Source organism: Dermacentor albipictus, chromosome 8, assembly GCF_038994185.2.
Source record: "Dermacentor albipictus isolate Rhodes 1998 colony chromosome 8, USDA_Dalb.pri_finalv2, whole genome shotgun sequence".
Classification (NCBI taxonomy): domain Eukaryota; kingdom Metazoa; phylum Arthropoda; class Arachnida; order Ixodida; family Ixodidae; genus Dermacentor; species Dermacentor albipictus.
The window spans coordinates 122,611,588-122,631,191 of record NC_091828.1 but is presented as its reverse complement, the minus strand read 5'-3'; the positions used below and the strand labels follow the sequence as shown (position 1 = coordinate 122,631,191).

General features: G+C 42.6%; 1 protein-coding gene across 1 annotated transcript; it reads right to left on the bottom strand.

Moving 5' to 3' along the window:
- Positions 1 to 560: 560 nt before the first annotated feature.
- Positions 561 to 18,935, bottom strand: LOC135913012 (nudC domain-containing protein 3). The gene is made up of 8 exons (XM_065445644.1): positions 18,783 to 18,935; positions 17,030 to 17,111; positions 14,757 to 14,838; positions 11,235 to 11,484; positions 9,136 to 9,238; positions 6,667 to 6,846; positions 4,457 to 4,645; positions 561 to 1,174 (listed from the first exon to the last, which is right to left on the bottom strand). The coding sequence occupies exons 1-8, from the start codon at positions 18,890 to 18,892 to the stop codon at positions 1,064 to 1,066; spliced, it is 1,107 nt and encodes a 368-aa protein (XP_065301716.1). The 5' UTR covers positions 18,893 to 18,935; the 3' UTR covers positions 561 to 1,063.
- Positions 18,936 to 19,604: the final 669 nt, after the last annotated feature.

The following is a 19,604-nucleotide window of genomic DNA, read 5'->3' as shown; positions in this document are numbered from 1 at the left end:
GTTGCCTATAGGCTCCAATGCATCCTGCACAGAACCAAAGGATCTTGAGACACCACCCAAGTGATGACTTGCAAAAGTGATCACATGCTCGAAAGTGATAGATTCAGAACACTGCCGCTGCACGACAACGCAGATGCACAGAATTTTCTTGATCACATGTGGTGTGGAGGTGTGGGCCGTGCCTTATTCCTCGCATTCCGGTAGCTATGAAGGGAGAAACACCATGATTTCGGCCAGCAGTTACTTCATCAACTGAGGCAGGAAACTACCGTAAACACAGGAGTGGAAGTGGAAGGAAAACTGCTGGTGACACCATGACAGTGCAAAATTGCACAGCACTTCCAACAGCTGAACTTTGTGCCAGGCTAACCTGACAGAATGCCGTCTCACACATCGTTCTCACGTTGACAGCAGCAGACCCCGTCAGAAATGCAGCTATTTTGACTGAGCGAGCTGCCAGTGCACTTTGTTCTTTCCAGAGGTATCGAAAACTTGCAAAACGGGGTCAAAGTTTAGAAGCAGCAGCAGCATCCCTGCTAAATCACTTTTCTCGGCACACATTAAAGTTTGAAACGCTGTTCAGACTTTTAATAACGGCAATAATTTAGTTTTGGGAGAACAACGGCTGTCACTGCGAGGACTAGTTGCAGTCGCAAGGAGGCATTCTTTCCAACGCCTTAATTGCGTAGACCACACACACTTGAGAAAGACTGGAGGAGCTAGTGTGCCGAGTTTGTAAGGCAGCAACAGCACAATGCTGCTCTTCTCGAACCCTTTTTTTTTTTGCTGCTGGCGAGGTTTCAGGTAACATTTTGCACTGTCACTGATATCTAGGAGCACTGCGCAGTGGTCACATATGGTTCTTGTCATGCGTAGGCAAAGGTCAGTTCTTAATGAGTAGGTCAGATGCTGTCAAAGTTTGGGCATGCAAAAGACACTTCACAGTGAGCCACTCGGCCAACGCAGGGTGTCGCAGTCGTCGTGAATAGTGTGCGCACACACACGCACACCATTGAAGGTCAGGAACTTGAAAGATGGCGACACAAGCGAAGAAGAGAAGTTGTCAGATGTTGCCGTTGCACCCAGACAGGTTCACAATGCTGGGGTCAAAGGGCTGCCCCTTGAACGGTGACCCATCCTTGTCCCAAGCTTCGCGGAGCAGGTTCTCCACTTTCTGCACAGATGCGACATACAAAATTGAGGTGTCGGCGAGAGCAGGTGACAAAATGAAATTGCGGTATTTATGCAAACACAAGAGAGCTTCAGCTTGCCTATACAGTAGAACCCACTTATAACAATATTCAAGCACCATGAAAATTTCATTGTTATAATCGAGTTGAATGAAAAAAATATCAAAATGGGGGATGGCGTTGCTGGTTTCGAGAAAACTATAATGGCGGGGAAGCCAGTTCTCCTTCCCACCACTTTCCCATTGTGTTTACTCCTTTAACTGTTTAACTCTCTTTCCTGCGCGCTCCGATTACGTGTTGTTAACAAGCCGGGGCTTTTGGAGTTCAAGAATGGCACTGCTATAACAACTGCAAAGAGGGGTCACGGGCAGCAAGTGACATACAAGCTATGCCGAGGCATTGCTTTGGTGGCCCCAAAAGGCGTCTTTTCATAAATGTGGGTAGGTTGCTGCGGCAGCATCTCAGCTTGAAAAATCCAGAAGAAATGCTGAGACGTGATCGCCACAAGCATCTTGCCACCTAAATACTTCCTACTGGCTTGTACGAGAAAACGGCATCTCCGTCAGCCTTGCTTGCTTTACGCGAAGCTTACCGATATCCTTCTCTAAGGCATCCAGGTGCTCCACGTAGTGAAGCGGAAGGTCCCTCACAAAAAGAAGTCCACGAGGGACGGAATCATCTACAGAACTTCAAGCGGGGACAATGTTGAGGCAGCTGCCCTACCGCGTCAGCGCTGCCGTCGTGGCCGTCACTCTCGCTATCCGTTGCAAGCACATTTGCGACTATTGCCTCATCAGTTAGAAGCACTTTGTTTACAAATCTATAGCAGGGCGCTTTCTTTACACCGGCAACGTCGTGCATTGCCGATGATCAGCAGGTGGATCAGCCATCTTTTATTTCGGCAACGAGTCAAACGAGGCTGAAAAGCAACGTGGCCAGGAACGACTTTAATGCAATGAACAAACACGAGCACGAGCGACTTAATCCGTTAGCATAATTGAGCAGAATGAGGGTCCTAGAATAAAGAACGAACTGTGAGGACCCAGTTCTGGGAGCAGCGCCAGCAGTGTTGTCAGCACAGTTGGCACAGTCCATGCATGTTTCAGAGGGCGGCATTGCGCAGAGCAAAATGGGTGCAGCCAATTCGTGTTCAGAGGGCTGGAAAGGCGACGGTAGAGATGCGTGTGAGGCTGGCGTGCATCTTTCATGGAGAGAAGGGCCTGGCGATAGTTGGGGTGGCAAGCGATCGTGCAGTGGCTCGCATATCACTTCTTCTTTTCAAGGATTTCGCATTCCATAACCTTTTGGCAGGGACAACCAGCAGCCAGACTTCATCGTTATAACTGATAATGTGGCATGAGGACATTGTAGTAAGCGGGTTAATACCCCATAGAAAACATACAAAAGTTGATGGTGCAGCAACACTTCATTGTTATAACCGATATATTGTTAAAACCGGTCATTATAAGTGGGTTCGACTGTATTTACAGAATTATAAGGTTACCAGTGACATAAATGTGAGCACCCATGTCGATGGTGCCGGCTTGTGGTGCGAAGTTTAAACGGGGAGCAACACAGATCTACTATTGCAATCAGTGACCAAGCATGTCCTACTTAGCTGCTGAGATAAAGCATTACCAGCAACCCATTCACAAACATTAGTATTTTATTTTTAAAGCAAAGCTTTCGTTGTGTCTTTCCTACACTTTGTGGTGACTGTCTGGCCAAGTAGGCACAAGCCAGCTACCACGCTACCCACTGGCCACAGAGAGGTTCGATTGGGCCCAATTCAGTCTGCAATCATTCGTGTCACCTTTTTTCATAAGAGAACTGACTGATCATCTCAAAGCATTGGAACAAGTAAGCATTGCAATAATGAAAAGATGACTGTTGCCACTCCTACCGAAACGCAACACGTCAAAAGTCCTGTCTGTCAAACACACGGATAGTGCTTTTGTCAAAGTGGTCACATGCAGCAATGTTTGGCATGCAGGACTGGAATTCAATTTACTTGTAGTGCTATGTCTGAGGTTCCAATGCGTTTGACTTCTAACAGCAATCTTATTGTGAGTGTCTAACCATTTTCAAGATCCCGAAGCTAGTGTAGCCTAATACAGCAGTAGTAACCGCATGCAGGGCATGTGGTGCCAATAGTACAGTACTACGGCGTGGCACTGCATGGCGGCATGGGAACATGAGGACCTTTCTTGCATTCTTCCCTCATGACCAGTAGCATTTTGAGAGGCTGTGCTCCTGGGCGACAACGCAAACACTGTCGTTTGAGATGCTGCGCCTAAAGGTCGCAGGCACTGTGCTAGGTTTCGAATTGGTCCTCGAGGAAGTGCCACTCAAAGTAGCGGTTTGCTCTCGCATACGGGTAAGACACGATGGTAAGGGGAGCGCCACCCGTAACACATGGTGCAACAGTGCCACAAATAGCCACCTGCCAAACCATGCTAAATGTATTCTTGGATAGTAGCTGGGGTCGGTTCATCATATTTTTTATCCTTGTCACCATGGGACGGCACAGTGTTTCCCACAAAAATTACCGGAAGGAAGCTGCAAGTGCAACGGTTCCACCAGCATAGGAATAACGGGTAGTATAAATGGATTTGCCAGAACCTCATTCTTTGACATTTAACGGCTTTTTGACTTCGTGAATTGAGACCTGCCATGATTTCTCAGTAGCTTTGATGTTGCACTGCTAACCACAAGGTCGGGGGATCAAATCCCAGCCATGGCAGCCGGATTTTGATGGGGGCAAAATGCAAAAACACCCATGTACTTCAGGAGCACATAAAAAAACTCCAGGTGGTCAAAATTAATCCAGAGTCCCCCACCACGGCATGCCTCATAATCCAATTGTGGTTTTGGCACAAAAAACCACATAATTTTTTTAGCTTTACAAATCTGTTGTTTTCAACAGCATACTGTCTTACAAATGCAACAATTCACAATGATTACGCATGTGCAAAGAGACAAATTTCCTTGCGCTCTTTAGAATACTGTGAGTGCATGGAAATGTTGAAAGAGGAAGCGCAATAAATAACGTCACAAGAATGTTTCAAGCCACAAGCACAGAAATCGGACAAATCCATGTACTTCCCATGGTAGCTAAACGATGGCGGCACCAGAGTTCCCTAGGGTAACATTTGCAGGAAGCCTTATGCTGGAGAGTATTGGCAATGCCAATTTACATATGTATGCAAAAGTGAGTGAACGGCACTACTGAAAGGGATATAAGAGGAGGAAAGGGGTCACCGAACCTCTTCCTGGGGAGTCTTGCGCCCAGCCTGCTTGAGGAGGTTGTTGTAAGTCAGCTCCTGGATTTTGGCTTGAGACTCTGGGTCTAGGTCCTCGAAGGGCTTGGTCGGGTCGATGGCACGAATGTTGATCTTGGGCTCGTTCACGAGCAGTCGGTCCCACCACAATTCGGTGGCCTTCTCCAAGTTCACCTGGAATCGGACCAGGCACTTGTGGTGTACAAAGTGAACCCTCATTGTGACGAAAACGCAAGGACAAGAAGTTGATGAATGGCATTTCGATAAAAGCGGTGGGCTCGTAAAATGTAAGGGCTCTTGCAAAAATACAGACTACTCTGTGCCTTTATTACTTATGTCGTCCGGCTGCGTGGTGCAGTTTCCTTGGCGCTCCTTACAATACAGGCACTTTGACAGTTAGTATGCAAGTTTTTTTCATTCCTACAGGCGTTGTGACCCCATGGCATACCGAAGAAACTTCCTCAAAGGGACACTAAAGGAAAATATTCAGTCACGCTAGTTTGACAGATTGTTCGTTTGTAAGTATAGTAGAACTTCATTGATGCAATCCCATTTTGTACGATTTCCTGGAGCCAACGTTCGCGATCGATGACACAAAAAATGATCGAATACAGTAGTGATTCTTGTTTGACAGTTAATACTTTCACGAAAAACACAACCTTTCAGCATTAACGTTCAATACAACACACATTCCCTGGCTGCTACATCCTATGTGAACAAGAAAAACCGCAAGGCAAGTGTGATCGTGAGGAGTAGGCGTCCGGCAAGGCAGCTTCCCTGCAGCACAAGCGTGCCTATGTCATCGGCAGCGTGCATTAAGTTTCATTTTCCGGTACCAGCAAATCTCGCAGGTCATGACACATTGCGCACTCATATATGAGAGTTACCACAGTACACTACAGGTGGCGCCACTATGATTTTCCATTTCTTTTTTTGTAATTTTCTCAATTGCTAAAGTTCTGTTCTTGCTATAAATGACAAATTTGTTATTACGGAATCGTAATCTTTCAAAATGCAGCATGACAATTTTTTTCCTTCGTGTCCCTGTAGTCTGTGACTGCACTGTCTTTGACTGCATTGTCCACAGTCAGACTCGCAGTCAGGGGAAATGAGGCCCTATACTCTTGACAAAGACCGTACATACAAACAAAGCTGCAGTCAATAGTGGCAACATGACAGAGGTGAACTTCTGCTAACAGCTCTGAACAGCTGTAAAATTGGAAAATGTGTGCCACATATGCGAAACAAGGATTTAAAACGACACATATGTACAGGTTTTCAGAGCTGTAATTTGAACAACAAAGATTTAAAAAAAAATTTTTTTGGTCTACGTGGAACCAGGAGGTGCTATGGTAGTTGAGTGCACAAATAGAATATGGCGACACCATCTGGTATGTAGGCCATGGAAATGGCATGAAATTTTCAGGACGATAACAGATGTGCACCTGTACCAACTTTTGCTTTAGCTCGATGCCTCTAGCCAAGCTCTGTCCACGGCCATGCACACTGCAAAGGGTGCATGCACTCCGACATTTTAACACGCCAGTGCTCAATCAGCTCAGAATGGGACGCATGTTCCTCAAGATAAGCAGTGAAATTTCACAATTTGCTACGTAAAAGTGTCTCCTCCATACGTCAGGCGGCTTGTTCCGGCACTGCTGTTGGCATGCGTAGGTTCAGTGCTGGTTTCCCCATGACTAAGTGAACGTGTAAAATGGAGCTGGATTGCGACAGCACAGGGTTTAGTTACGCCATTGGTCAACTTCTAGAGCTCTCTTGATGCGATTAGCATTCTTTGGGAACTTCATGCACTCCCTTTTCAGTATGTTTGTATGTAAATTTTTCCATGCCACTTTGCAACAGTGGGTATGCGCCTAAATAGACAACTTGGGCACGTGCAACTAGGCATGTGACAATTTGTAGGTGCCTGGACAGACAAGCAGAATATGAAGCAAGGAATAAAGAAGGCAGCACAGAAAAAGAAAATTAATATTCTTCCCGCGCCCCTAGGAGAGGGCGTGGACAGGGATGAATCCAGGGGATCATTACGAACTTGAAATTTTGCAGGTTGGCAGACGTGCAAAGGTGCACAGTGACAGTAGGCATTATGCAGTTAATAGAAAACATAAATGCATACTGTGACAACTTGAAGCACAGTTGGGGAAGAGCTCCAGTATAACTCGCATTGCACTCACCAGTACGTGGTCCCCGGGCACCAGGGTCCAGATGGACTCGTCGAGTTTGATGCGGGAGTGCAGGTCGTCATCAACGTGCACCGCCCACGTCTTTGTCACGAGGTCCAGCAGCTCCACCTTGAGGTGGTTGGGGTGAATGGTCACTCGGACCTGGTTTCGCGACGTCACGTCAGAGCCGACCTAATAGAGGAGCACGAGCATTGGGGTTGGACACGATGAAATTATGACAGCAGACTTTGGCAGGGCAGTCATACAGTGAAAATCGTGGGTTTCTTTATATGAATTTCCTGTATGATTTGGCATAGCTTCTCTAAGAAAACACTGTCCTCAACATTTGTTAAAGCGAGAAGCTTTCTTTCTTTTACATTTTCGCCCGTTTTTGTGGTGGTCGGTCTTTCACCACTGATGCAAGGATGCCGGTGCAAAGGGCGCGGCACTCATGATGCAATCAAGTGTTCATTGCAAAACGCCAACTGTTATACCTCTTTAACACGCACATGCTGTCGTGCTGTGTTTGTTAGAGCTGCCACAGATGTGCTGGTTAACAGCTCTGCTCTCTATAGAATTGCAGAATAAAACAACGCTACCTAAATATTTTCATTGCAACAAATACACACCTTCATGCACATGATTCTTTTATTAATGTGAATAAGTTTCTAGAAGATTTTGGCTATTTGTTTATACAATCATCACTGACAATCATCACTGATCGTTTTTTCAGCCCAATACATTATAGACCATTTCACTGTAGCACTATAACCACAGGAATTTTTTTATTTTGATATTTCTGTAGTTTGGGAAGCGAGCCTGGCTGGAAATCAGCAGAAAGAAGCGAGTGATGCGTTCCTCAAGAACAAGCAACAACTCACTTTATTTTTGTGTTCGTTCAGCCTCAACGGCTCGGTTGCACACCCTCGCACCACTTCCCTTTCCCGCACACTCCGCGATAATATTTTATCGAATCAAAAGGGGAAAGGGTGCCTGGCTGCTGCTGTGCGACCGTGAGGCCGCCACATTTCAATTGGGTAAATAAATGTTGATGCCTTTGAATATAGTCTTCAAAATTAAACTAAAAGCTAAAGCTAACAAATTCTGTTTGCGCAGGTGGTTTGTGAGCTTTGGCAGAGATTATATTGACCAACAATTAGAGCAATCTAATGCATAATTAACAAGAACTTATTAATAACCTTCCCACAATCATAATTATGGTAATATGTTTAAATTTGAAATATTAAGACACTCATATACAAAGATAAATTCATTTTGTTTCACCTGGAATGCTCCTGTTTCAAGATATTTACAAATCACAATGAGGGCTTGACGTGTTGAAATCCACATCCCTGAATGCAAAATTAGCTAACTGAGTGTCAAATTTGATGAGTGTTTCGGAAGAGAAGCACTCCGTGAGAAAGAAACAAAGTGAAGTTGTGTTTAAATATGATTGTCTTATTAAGGCGAGAGCCTTAAGCGACTCATATGCCCGATGTCCTTAAAAAAAACGCGTCGTCTTGTCCAATGGTACAAAAACTATCATCATCAGCAATGGCTCATACTCCCCCCCCCCCCCCGAGCAAGCAAAAAATGCAATGGCTTATCCCTCTCTTAATGCAGAGGCTACAAGCACTCAGCAAACTGATGTGTACAGTGTACAGATCTACTGGAATCATGCATACAAGGCACAGAAATGCGGCACCTAGTCGAGTGGTAAAAAAAAAACATGTGACCTTCTCAATGGCTCATATCCTCGGTAGCAAGCAAAAAATGCAATTGCTCACACCCCCGTAGGGCTGAGGCTACAAGCGCTTAGCAAAGTGAAGCAAACAGTGCATACATTCATTGAAATCACCCATACAGCACACAGAACAGCAGATGTTTCAATCCCGTGCTGAGAGGATGCAACACAATGTCGAAGAAAAACATTGTTGACACGAGTCTGACCCCGCTATACGAGTGCACGAAGCTGCAGCTAAGCGTACAAGGCGAGCCAAAGAAGCCATACTGCAAAAGCAGCAATGCAACGATGCAATGCGGTGCATTACCAAGTGTGCAGCAGGCTTTCGCCTTCACGTGTTACAGGAGTGTAACATGCTGCCGAACTTTTTTGATGTTTCCAATATAACCCTTTACTATAATCGTAATAGCAGAAAAGTTAAGAAGCTTTTGCTAATTATTTGCTTCACAACTTTATTTTATGTTGCATAAACTGTGTCCCCTAGAGTGCTTAAACTGCCTGTGCATGCATATTTTGAGTAGCTAGTGTAGCATATTTATTACCATTACTATTAGTTTTCCTTTGAAAGACAGTGTGTGGTTTACCAAATTTGGACGATACTTTAGCAGTAACTCTTTCATCTTTAGAAATTACTTGTGATATTCTAAACATTTTGTTTTTTTTTCTGTCTGCAGTTCAACAGCCAACTATCATTATATCTGGAGACGTGTCCTGCTATCTGTTCAGAGGTTCCGTACCTTGACTCGGACATCGAGGTCTCGAATGCTCTGGCTCCAGCAGTAGTTGTCGCGGATGGCACCATTGTAGCTCTCGGGATGGCTCTGAAACTTGGCCTGCACACTGAAGATGTACTGCAAATGCTTTACGTGCCCTTTACAAGCTTGCAGTAGCATAAGAAGTTGCAAAAAGAGCAATACGGGTCACTACACACCTGCGCCATGTATGTCGCTTGGCTGTCTACTTGAGTACCTGCGGTGCTCCTGACAACACAGACCTCTGGATCATGAGTATGAGGGTTCCTTTCATTCTAGAGGGCATTAAAACTTATTGCATGCTACAGAGATTTCTTTAAACTGCTTTAAACAGACTCGTTGTTGCAGGCAACATAGCCTGTAAATTTTTGACAAGGAGTGTACATCGACAACAGACAAGGGCACCAAAGGAGAAATGGCATGGCACTTTTGCCTTGGCATGTTATTAGGTTCAATGAAGGTCCTAACCCTCTAAACCTTAAGAAAGATACTGGCAAGTGCTGGTTTGCTTTCTAAATAATTTACTATGATACAGGCGACCCCCGTTCACTCGACTGTTCACCTAATCTGAAAGCAGTTAAGTGTCTTGGCGAGAAACCGTACATTGCTATGGAAGAAAAACTCGTCCAGTTTGAACTCAAAAGCATGTTGCTTCGGTTATTTAGATCCCCATTGAACCACTTCCCCACACCCTCTTAGGCGTGCAGTGGTTACCATAAGCTTAAAAATGCAAGAAATTCAGCAGATGAGGCTGCTTTTCCCTAGGTGTCAAACTCTTTCAAATTTCACACTTTTCACACTTTTCAGTGGTTCCTTCTACCCGTGAAGCGATCTGTTGGCACTTGTTTTGTGCCGTGTCGTACTGAGCACATGTTTAAACATGCCGGCACTCTTTGCCTTATGCTGTTTGAGTGGCACTTCAAGAGCAAGAAACAAATTGACACTACAGGCTCTTTGAAGCAAAAAAAGAAAAAAAAGAAACAGATTTGAATTTGTTAATTTTGCTGCCATTTGTTAACTTGACCTTTAGAATAACTGAACCAAATCTCGTGGTCCCGTGAGGGTTGAATTAGCAGGAGTTGACTGTACTCGTTTCTACGAACCAGTTTTTGGTTTCATTAAACAGGAGGTGAACATGTCATGACGTCACACTACAAACATACCTCGCTCGGTTCCTGTGATACCTGCAGCTGGGACTCATGCATGCAGCCTGAAGGCTACGCACTCACGTTCATTTTTCAAGTTTTTCACAAATGTGCTTAAGACAGTGCGCATACATCTACACACTTTTCAGGACTCCACTAAAAAGTCAGCTTTTCTTTTTTTTAATTTCTCTCTGACACTACCACAGACAATGTACATTTCCAGTTTAGTTTTAATGGCAAATAGAGATGCTAACTGGCCCTGAAAAACCACCTTCTTACACTTCATGTGAAAATGCATGACTGCATAACGTCTGAACATTATTCAGTACTACTAGCTTCATAATGTGCTGTGTAGTGACAGAAACTTGCTAACACTGTGAATACCGGGATATGATTGCTTAATGTTATTGAGGAGAAGAATGGTCGTTAATTATATAAAAGGGATTTAATATTCAATCAGATTCAGCCCTAGAAACTACTATTCCCCCAGGCCTGAAAGAAAGCTATGGGTTATGCAATAAGGAATAGATAGAAAAATTAAAGGTGTAATGTTTGGCGGGGCATTTAGCTTGTTGCCAACCACTGTTTCACTGTTCAACTACAATCGGAACGCTGAAATGCTCTCATATCAGACAACTACTGAACTGATTTTAATGCCATTTTTTGCATATAAAAGAGAAAGTGAGAAAAAAAAGCAGCTTGATTTAGGGCCACAAGTTACAAAAATTGCAGACAATCGGTTTAAGTTAAAAACAATATGAAAGCATAAAGTTTATGAATCTCTAATCCTGCATCCAAAATAGATATATAAAGCAGTTCTGTAAACTGCATGCTAGAGCATCCAAAGCGGACAAATGCGATGTACACCTCTTCGCTGCTCAGGTTAAATTGTTACAATGTTTATGAGGGTTTACAAAATCATACGTGAGCGCAACTTACGGATCATAGTCAGGATCCCCATTTTCATCGCCTGCTTTTGGGGCGCTGATGCTGGGGCCATCCGCCTTGCCGTTTTCTGTGGGCTCGATGTTGCCAGCGTCTCCCTTCTGCGAGCACTGGGACTTTGACTTTGCGGCGGTGGCAACGGTCTCCACCGGTTCAGCTGCCACACTCTCACTCGTAGTTGATTCAAGCGTATCGTCTGAGGTGGTGGTCTCAACTTCAACCTCAGTGGCGATTTGGAGCAACTCTGCAAACGCAGACCAAGAGAGCACAGTGAACGTCCCGTGGCCAACGCCAATCGCAACAAAACTTTAGTTAGCCCAAGTTATTTCAGTCATTTGAGACATACTTGTGGACTGCAGTATGGTCTAAGCAGGAGAGGCATGTAAAACTTACAAATAAGAACAAAATACAACAACAAACATGACATCAGTGCTCTGCATATGAGGAAATAAACAAAGTTTTAAGCTATATGTGCCCCTGAACCTCAATATAGTGAACACAGATATAACGAATTATCGGTTATAACAAAGGAAATATAAATCTTGATTATATTAATGTTCAATAGGTGTGTGCTTATAATGAATATCGGATATACCAAAAGTACAAATGTGTTGGATGTAACTTTGTTATAACAAGACCCAACTATCACAGGTAAGGCTTAGTTACAATTAAGATACTGCGCATGGAAAAAAGTCATAAGATGGGCTCGACAATGTTGTGTGTGCCTCGTTGACAAAGTGGGTAAATATATTAATCTGAGGTCGAGGGCTAACATAAGGTTAAGAAGAAAATAAATAAAATTGAGACTGTTCTCCTCTCTTAGTGGTTCAAGTTATTCAGTAATGTTAGCAGTCATGAGCTCCATCAGTGGATCAGAAAGTTTAAACGTATAAGATATGCCTCACCACATTTATTTGCATAACTTCGTTTCTTGATACTGTTGCGGTGAAGTGAAGACAAAAGGGAATGTCGACCACTGCGAAGACTACGAAAACTCGACACAGCCTGGCTATGCTCTCTTCTGTCTCTCTTAATGCTCCCTCTGTTTAAATACATCCTGTAAATAGTTTTGTTACGCGTATTCATTTGGCTAATTCATGGTGAAGACGAGTACCTAGCAATGTACTCACCTCACCATGGAATTCTGCAGTGGATGCCACATCTAGCTTTTGACCATGCCTCTTGGGGCTGACACCTAATCTATCCCTGCACTCTTGCCTACCCAGCACTTCCCAGCAAAAACATTTTGTCCATGACACATCCGAATCATGTCCCAATGACCATGCCCCATTTTGTATACAAATAGGACATCCGCTGGACATCTAGTTCCGGATATTCTGTTATGGATGTCCCAAGCATATCCCACATGGACCTGTTTTGGGTATTCTGCCATGAATGTCTCAAGGTTATCCCACATATACCTTTTTTGACATACACGTGAATATTTGTCCTCCGATTGAGGCTTTGTCGTTGATTTTCCTCATTACAGAATTATGTTTTCTCACATATTCAAATTACAATCTGAAGCTATCATGTCAGTAGCTCATGTGCACACTGTACTTTACGAATTTCCTGACGCAAAACTTGAGTAGTTTGAATAAGCCACTTGTGCTTGGCAGAAGGCCAAGAAGAATGAGGAGTATGCTGCCCTTCCACACACATGCATGTGCATAATGTATGCACGCAATGTGTTTGCTCTCGAAGCGTGGGTGCTTTGAATATTGAATTGACCACACAGCGTGCACTGCGACTGTAACTCACATTGCCTTTCACCTCCTAGTCGATGTCTGTGTTGTCATTCCTGTTCTTCCCACCTCTTGGCATACTGTAGGTCTGCCTTTTCGTACCATAAATTCTTACTAATTTGTTCAGCTTATCATTTAACATGGCCTCTGAGATCTTCAGTGTGCCTCAAGTGCTACCCAATCTCGAAGGTCATGCCCTGGCAGTGCCCCAAGTTTTCAACATTCTAGGTTCTATTCATTTAAGGCAAGCAGTGATGGCTAGACATTTAGCTAGTTTTAGTGATAAAAAAATTATATTTCTGCGAGCCTTTCATAATGCATCCACTCTTAATTAGAATGTAAAATTTTGCAGCGAGGCTGCTTTAAATGAACTATTTGAAGCTAGACTTTTCACGTAGTCCAAAGTTTTACTGCAATTGGCCATTAAAAGCTCAAATGTTCTCCTACAGTATGGAGTACTTGTACGCATGTGCAGGAAACATTATGTTGTCTGCCAACACACAGCAACACATTTAAAAGAATCTTAAGACACCTATTTCCGTAGTTCTAAAAACTGTACTGCATGCTTCTCACATGTAATGACACCTAGGAAGTGTGAAGGCTGGGAAACACTTGTAAGATATCTTAATTTGATAATGAGGCTGGCCTCGAAATGCCACACCTAGCAACACTAAATGACGTGATGTCATGACACAGAGCAAAACTTACTGACATTGTGATAGCAATAAGGTTAGGGTATGATGATGTTGCTCATAAAGCAGTAAACAAGAGTTGTACATGCGCATATTGATGCTACACTTGCTTGCGCCAGCTGCAGCAATCACACAAACAGACAAAGCCAATGTATTGTGATGCCCCAACGCATCCACCTTACGGTTACTGAAATCAATTAGTGAAGTAAAAAATGTCACAGTAAATAATTTAACCTTTTGCTTGTTGGCTTAGTATAAAAGTTGGTTTAGATTCAATCAAATACAGCAGTTGTCCTGAAAGCACCTTTAAATGGTTCCAAATGCGCTGTCACGATCAACTTCGCTTTATTTTTGATCGAGTACACTTCTGTGAGATGGGCAGGCTGGTTTCGCTCTCGCATTTCTGGAGAAAGCAGTCAAGGATCAGCTCACCTTCTTGACTATACTTCATATTTTTTAGCACTTTTAGTTTCCTCATACAATGACACTTTTCAAGTTTCATATCTTTGTACTACAGCACTATGAAGCTTTAAATTTCCTATAAATGGTAAAGATTTTCAACAAAAAATGCTTAAAACATTGCCCACAAAAAAAAAATAATGTACTGTAGTTGCCATATAAATTATCTGAAATTTTTCCTTACCCGAGAAAATTTTTTCACTTTTCTTATTTGAATTTAGTTGTTTTGTTGATGTTCATTCAGTGGATGTTGAGTGAGTTGTTCGTTTTCCATTGCGTTGTTTTCCATTTTTTCCAAATGCTAGTGCTACATATAGTACACAAAATATTTTTCTCCGTGAAAGTGTAAACTGTACGCTCTAACCCCATGAATTGCCCGATCTGCCAAACAAGCGCAATGTGCTCAGGTGAATCGGCACATTTTACGTATGTGCGTATCCAAATGAATGACATTGTATTGCATTGTACACTGTTTTTCATAAAGGATTCCAGAGTAAAAAAGAATTTGGCCACTTCTGGCCAGATTTCGGAATAACAGCATGGCACAGAAGCACTTTAAGCCCGCGGTACTAGTCCTAACCTTATCCAATGCTCGTAAGTGAGCAGATTTATGCACGAACCTTCAGGCTGGGTTATGACCGGGGCAGCAGGGCCTGCCTTCTTTTGGGCCTCATTTGCAAGCTTGTTGTACGACTCGAAGGCCTGTAAAGATGGGGAAGTTAGGCACCAGTGTATAGCACTAAACTTATGTATCACAACACAAATGTATTGCACAAAAGTTGTATCGCACTAAAGCCCTCTAAAAAACATTTGCATCTTTTGGAGCTTAAATTATCCCCACAGGGTAATCATCATCCTTCTGGTGCGCATTTCCTTTCTTCAAGATTTGGCACTTGCAACTTTCCTGTCTAACACCATGTCAAACTAATACACACATACCATTTACAACCTGAAAGTACTCGGCATGCATTAAAGAAGGAAAAGCAGGCAGGATAGATGATGATTATTGATTGGAAACAAGATAAGCCCCTAAGGGAGCAAGTTTCTCTTAGAGCGCATTCCTCGGACAATCACTTTCAGGTATATACTGTATTTATTTGAATATAGGTCATGTCCTTTGTTTCTTTCGTAAATGTGATTCAAGATGAGCTGTTATCCGCGAACCAAGCTAGCAAAGTACCGAGCTATCAGAGTTCCTCTATCGTGACCCTTGTAAATTTAGCCTGGATATTATCCAGACTGGCATTAAGAAATGCTGCATATCCAATGAACTTGACAGCTATGAGTATGCCTCTGGCATTTCTCCAGCAGTGCCAACATGGATGCCACTTGCGGCATCAACAAGGAAGGTTCAGAAGCCAATGCTTATGGTAAATAAAGGTAATAATTAGGGATATGGGTCAACCTATATTCGAACAATACTGTTTTTTATTTCACGGTGAGTTCAATACACAAGGGCCAACCTATATTAGTGTTTGACCTATTTTCGAGTAAATATGGTAATAATTTTATCCGTTTAGTTATTAGACATATTTTCAATGCGCGGGAGCTTCACATGAAGGAGGAGTGGGGAGTTACAAAATACTTTGCAGTAAGAAGATAATGGTAATATTACTTCAAATGGGTGGCTGCTTTGGTCATTTGATGAAACATTGCTTCATGCAAGGAAAATCATTTTTAGGGTGCGCAACGCAGAATGAAAAGAAAAAAAAGAAGAAGAAAAAAGACAGGACAGGGTGGGAGTGCACTCTGTCCTGTCACCTCTTTCCTTCCTTGTACATTCTGCACACTAAAAAGGATTTTCCTTGTCTGAAGCGATATTGCTTACTTTACAGTATTAATGCATGACTTAATGAATGGCAGTTTTGAAGCTCTTGATGTTGGTGATATCGGGGTTGAAGGCGAATAGGTTGTGTCATTCACTGCTGGTTTTGAAGCTGAAGCATTTCTTATACATAATAATTCAGCAAAACAGCACCGACTATCAAGCTATGGTTCAAGTGCGATGATGCATTCGTGACATGAGGAAAACGAACACTTCTGCAAATGGAATTATATTGATAGATGTTGTGGTACAGATAAAGGCGAGAGAATTGTATGGGTGCTGTGAAACCTCAGGTAAGGCAATCCACTCTTTGTGAATGAAACACTGGTACAACGAGAATATTTTGATATAATAGAATGAGCACCGAGATTTTGAATAGGTTCAAGGGCAGCAGAGAGTGTTGTGTTGGCGTTCCAGTACGCGTTGGCTGGATAAACCAGTGAACAGGGCATGTATCATGTCAATGATCATGTCACACTGGTCGTTAGGTCACACATATGTGAAGAGGTATCCCTGAAGTGATCAATAGAGAATACGATGGTGGAATTGCACAAGAAAAAACTGAAGCACAATTGTACTGAATCGCTGAATGATCAAACACATTTAAAATAATAATAAACCAGTTGTGTCTGCATTGTTTTATGCACAAACAGGCCTTTTAGTTCAAAGAGGATTCCAGAGATACTGGCTTAAATTTAACTATAGTGAAATAATTTGTGTAATTTTAACTCTAGCCCTTTGTTTTATACAGCTTTAACCGTAGCTGAATGATTCGAAATTTGTTACTAGTAAAGAATTAAAGAACTTTCTACTACCTGAACCTAGGCTTTTTAGTAGGTGTAATCTGAAATTTTGTTGCAGTTCGCTTTTAGTAGCGATAGCATGTTCGTAAGTCACCCCTCAATTATCTTGTTAAAAGCACATTTTTGAAAAATTTGAAACACTAAATCCATGCACGCCCTTGCAGGCGTGTCTTGTATAAAGCAATAAAATTCTGAGTTGCGTTAATTTTTTTTTCATTTTACTACGTTTCAATATGCACATAAGGACAACTCCGAATACACCTACCGCTCTCACTATGCGCCTTGCGACACCTGGAGAAAATCCAAGCTTGTCGGAGGGAGAGGACTTGATTCGGTAGAAGTCAGTACTGCACAAGAAATGCAATAAACGAAAGAACACAAATGAGATCTGTTGTGCATTGAAACCTTCGAACGCTTTACTAATGGCAGTATATGTCCTTTAATATAATTACTTAGCTGAGTAGGCTAGAGCACTTATTTCTGTCGAACGCTGGGCTTTATATTAAGAGGCTGTATAGTGTTCAGCAAGATTAATACTAATGCCCCACAGGCATTAGTTAATTACTTGTTTAATGCCTTAAAAGTTTAATGCCATTCACGCAGTGCTGCCTGGACATACTTAATGGCATGAAATCTCAATGCAACTTGAAGCGCAGAGCTTGCTCACAGCCCATTTGGCCTTCGAATGCGTACTCTCGCTGCCAATGTTTGCAGTTATGGCTGCAGGCCTTTCACCGGTGAAAGATTTCTGAAGCAAGCTTATAGATATATATATTCAACGTAAAGCGCATGTTTACTAATATTTTTAGTGTTCTTTTGTAAAATTTTGCTTGATATATATATATATATATATATATATATATATATATATATATATATATATATATATATATATATATATAGATTAGCATTGTGATATATATTAGCATTGTGAAACTTATGGAGTTCACTGCATCTTTTGTTATTGCAACGTTTAATGTCCTGAAAAGTGTGCATCTACAGCAATATAACGTATAATGGTATAAAAAGGCTTAAGGCCCTAGATATTTTCTGGCATTAACCTTACACATATGGCATTTATTTGGGAGAAAAATGTTAACGCTTGTCTGTTAGAGAGATTGTAGTAAGCGATCAGCTGTTCAACTACTTGGAACGTATAAATATTATCTCTCATGTGATTAATCACACGAGATCATAATGCATGCGTCCAGGAATTATGTTTCACTGCACTTATTTCAATTTTTCCCCTTTCTTTTCTCCATTCAACCAAGCAGTTATCAATCACAAAGGCATGGTTCCTTAATATCTTCGGCGACTTTATCAAGGCCACCTTTCCATTCAACATGTATTGCAAGTCAGCTACAATAATGTGACATTAGTTGGCAAAAAAAAAAAAACCTGAAAGTACCACGTAGACACCGGTTAAGCATGCGCTAGTAACGTACAAAGCCAACTCCATTGGTGACGATGCGAGAATATAGAAAATTGAGTACGTCATCTACTACCTACTAAAGCACGAGACACGGCAGCAGACGATCGAACGCATGTGCTCGCGCGAGATCTCGCGAGTCAGTACGGTGCCAATCGTCGTCTGCAGTGTAAACAAAGCCGCGCGGTGATCAAGCAGTGATGAAAGAACGCGTTTATCGGGCCAATTTAGGAGCTTATGTTATGTCTATACAAGCAGAGTGCGTAGACTATTCGTAAGAAGTCGAAAATACTAGTTCACCTTGGAGGAAAAGAAGAGATCGCCTCTGCACCTAAAGCAACCAGTCGATTAGGAATGCTGCTTCAGTAGATACAACACCGTCGCAAAGTTACATTTTAGTGCCGCCATCCCACACAGCTGTCATTCCATTTCGCTAGCATGTTGTTAGCAGATGTGATCATTGAGCGCAATGTCTTTAATACGAGCTGTTTGCCAATTTCAATACTTGGATGCGGATCTGCGCAGCCTTCGACCGCGCGCCGTAATCGGCGGACTCTAGCAGAGGGTGTGTAACAGATCGATTACTCACCGGCGATAAAGGAAATCGAAGATGGCATCTAGGAACGGATATATTTGACCTTCGTTGGACAAGATGCCCATCAGGGCAGCGTCATATATGCCCCGGCGGGAGGCATCCATGGCTCGTCTGCTTCTTTCAATCGAACGCCATTAATACCGGAAGTGCCAGAAGAAGAAACGCGGGAGCTTGTTTACGACTATCTCCGCACTTCCTAATGTGGCGCTAACGTCGCTTTTAGGTTCGTTTTGATCATTTCATAAACAAAGATAATTTACACCCAAATGATATTCAGAACTGCTCGTTTTAAATTACATGTTGTTCGAATTGGTTTTGGTGGCTTTAACTCACCTTCGCAAACGGCAAACGTACGAACTTTGAGATTAAAAATCACCGCACTATTGCAACAACGCACCATAGATGTCTCGAAGGCCATGTATTATGCAAAACCGAAGGACATTTCATAATTTGTCGCAACGTTATGAAGTTTTACGGCGCCTAAAATATCAGTTTTCTTTGCATTTATTTTTCTGTCTCCTTTACTATCGTTACGAAGCCGTCGGTACAAAGCATAGCCGTTTCTATATTATTTTCCCTTATTTTCGACAAAAACTCCATTCGAGCCATCGTCGCTTGTCTGCCCATATACAAGAAAACATTGCTTATGTGATTGACAATACGCACAAAGCGACGCGGGCATGGCTACGATCCATGAAATCGACTGACCTGCCTCAGTGACCCATTATAGGCGTGAAGTGATAGACAACCGCACCTGTTCACACTGAGAGTACTTTCTTCCCTCCCTGTCCTTTCTTTCTTTTTATCCCATAAGCT

Coding starts and splice junctions, on each gene's coding strand:
- LOC135913012 (XM_065445644.1), bottom strand. CDS start 18,892: ATGGATGCCTCCCGCCGGGGCATATATGACGCTGCCCTGATGGGCATC. Junction 9,239..11,234: donor GGGGATCCTGACTATGATCC/GTAAGTTGCGCT, acceptor GTACATCTTCAG/TGTGCAGGCCAAGTTTCAGA. Junction 4,646..6,666: donor TGCCCGGGGACCACGTACTG/GTGAGTGCAATG, acceptor GTCCGATTCCAG/GTGAACTTGGAGAAGGCCAC.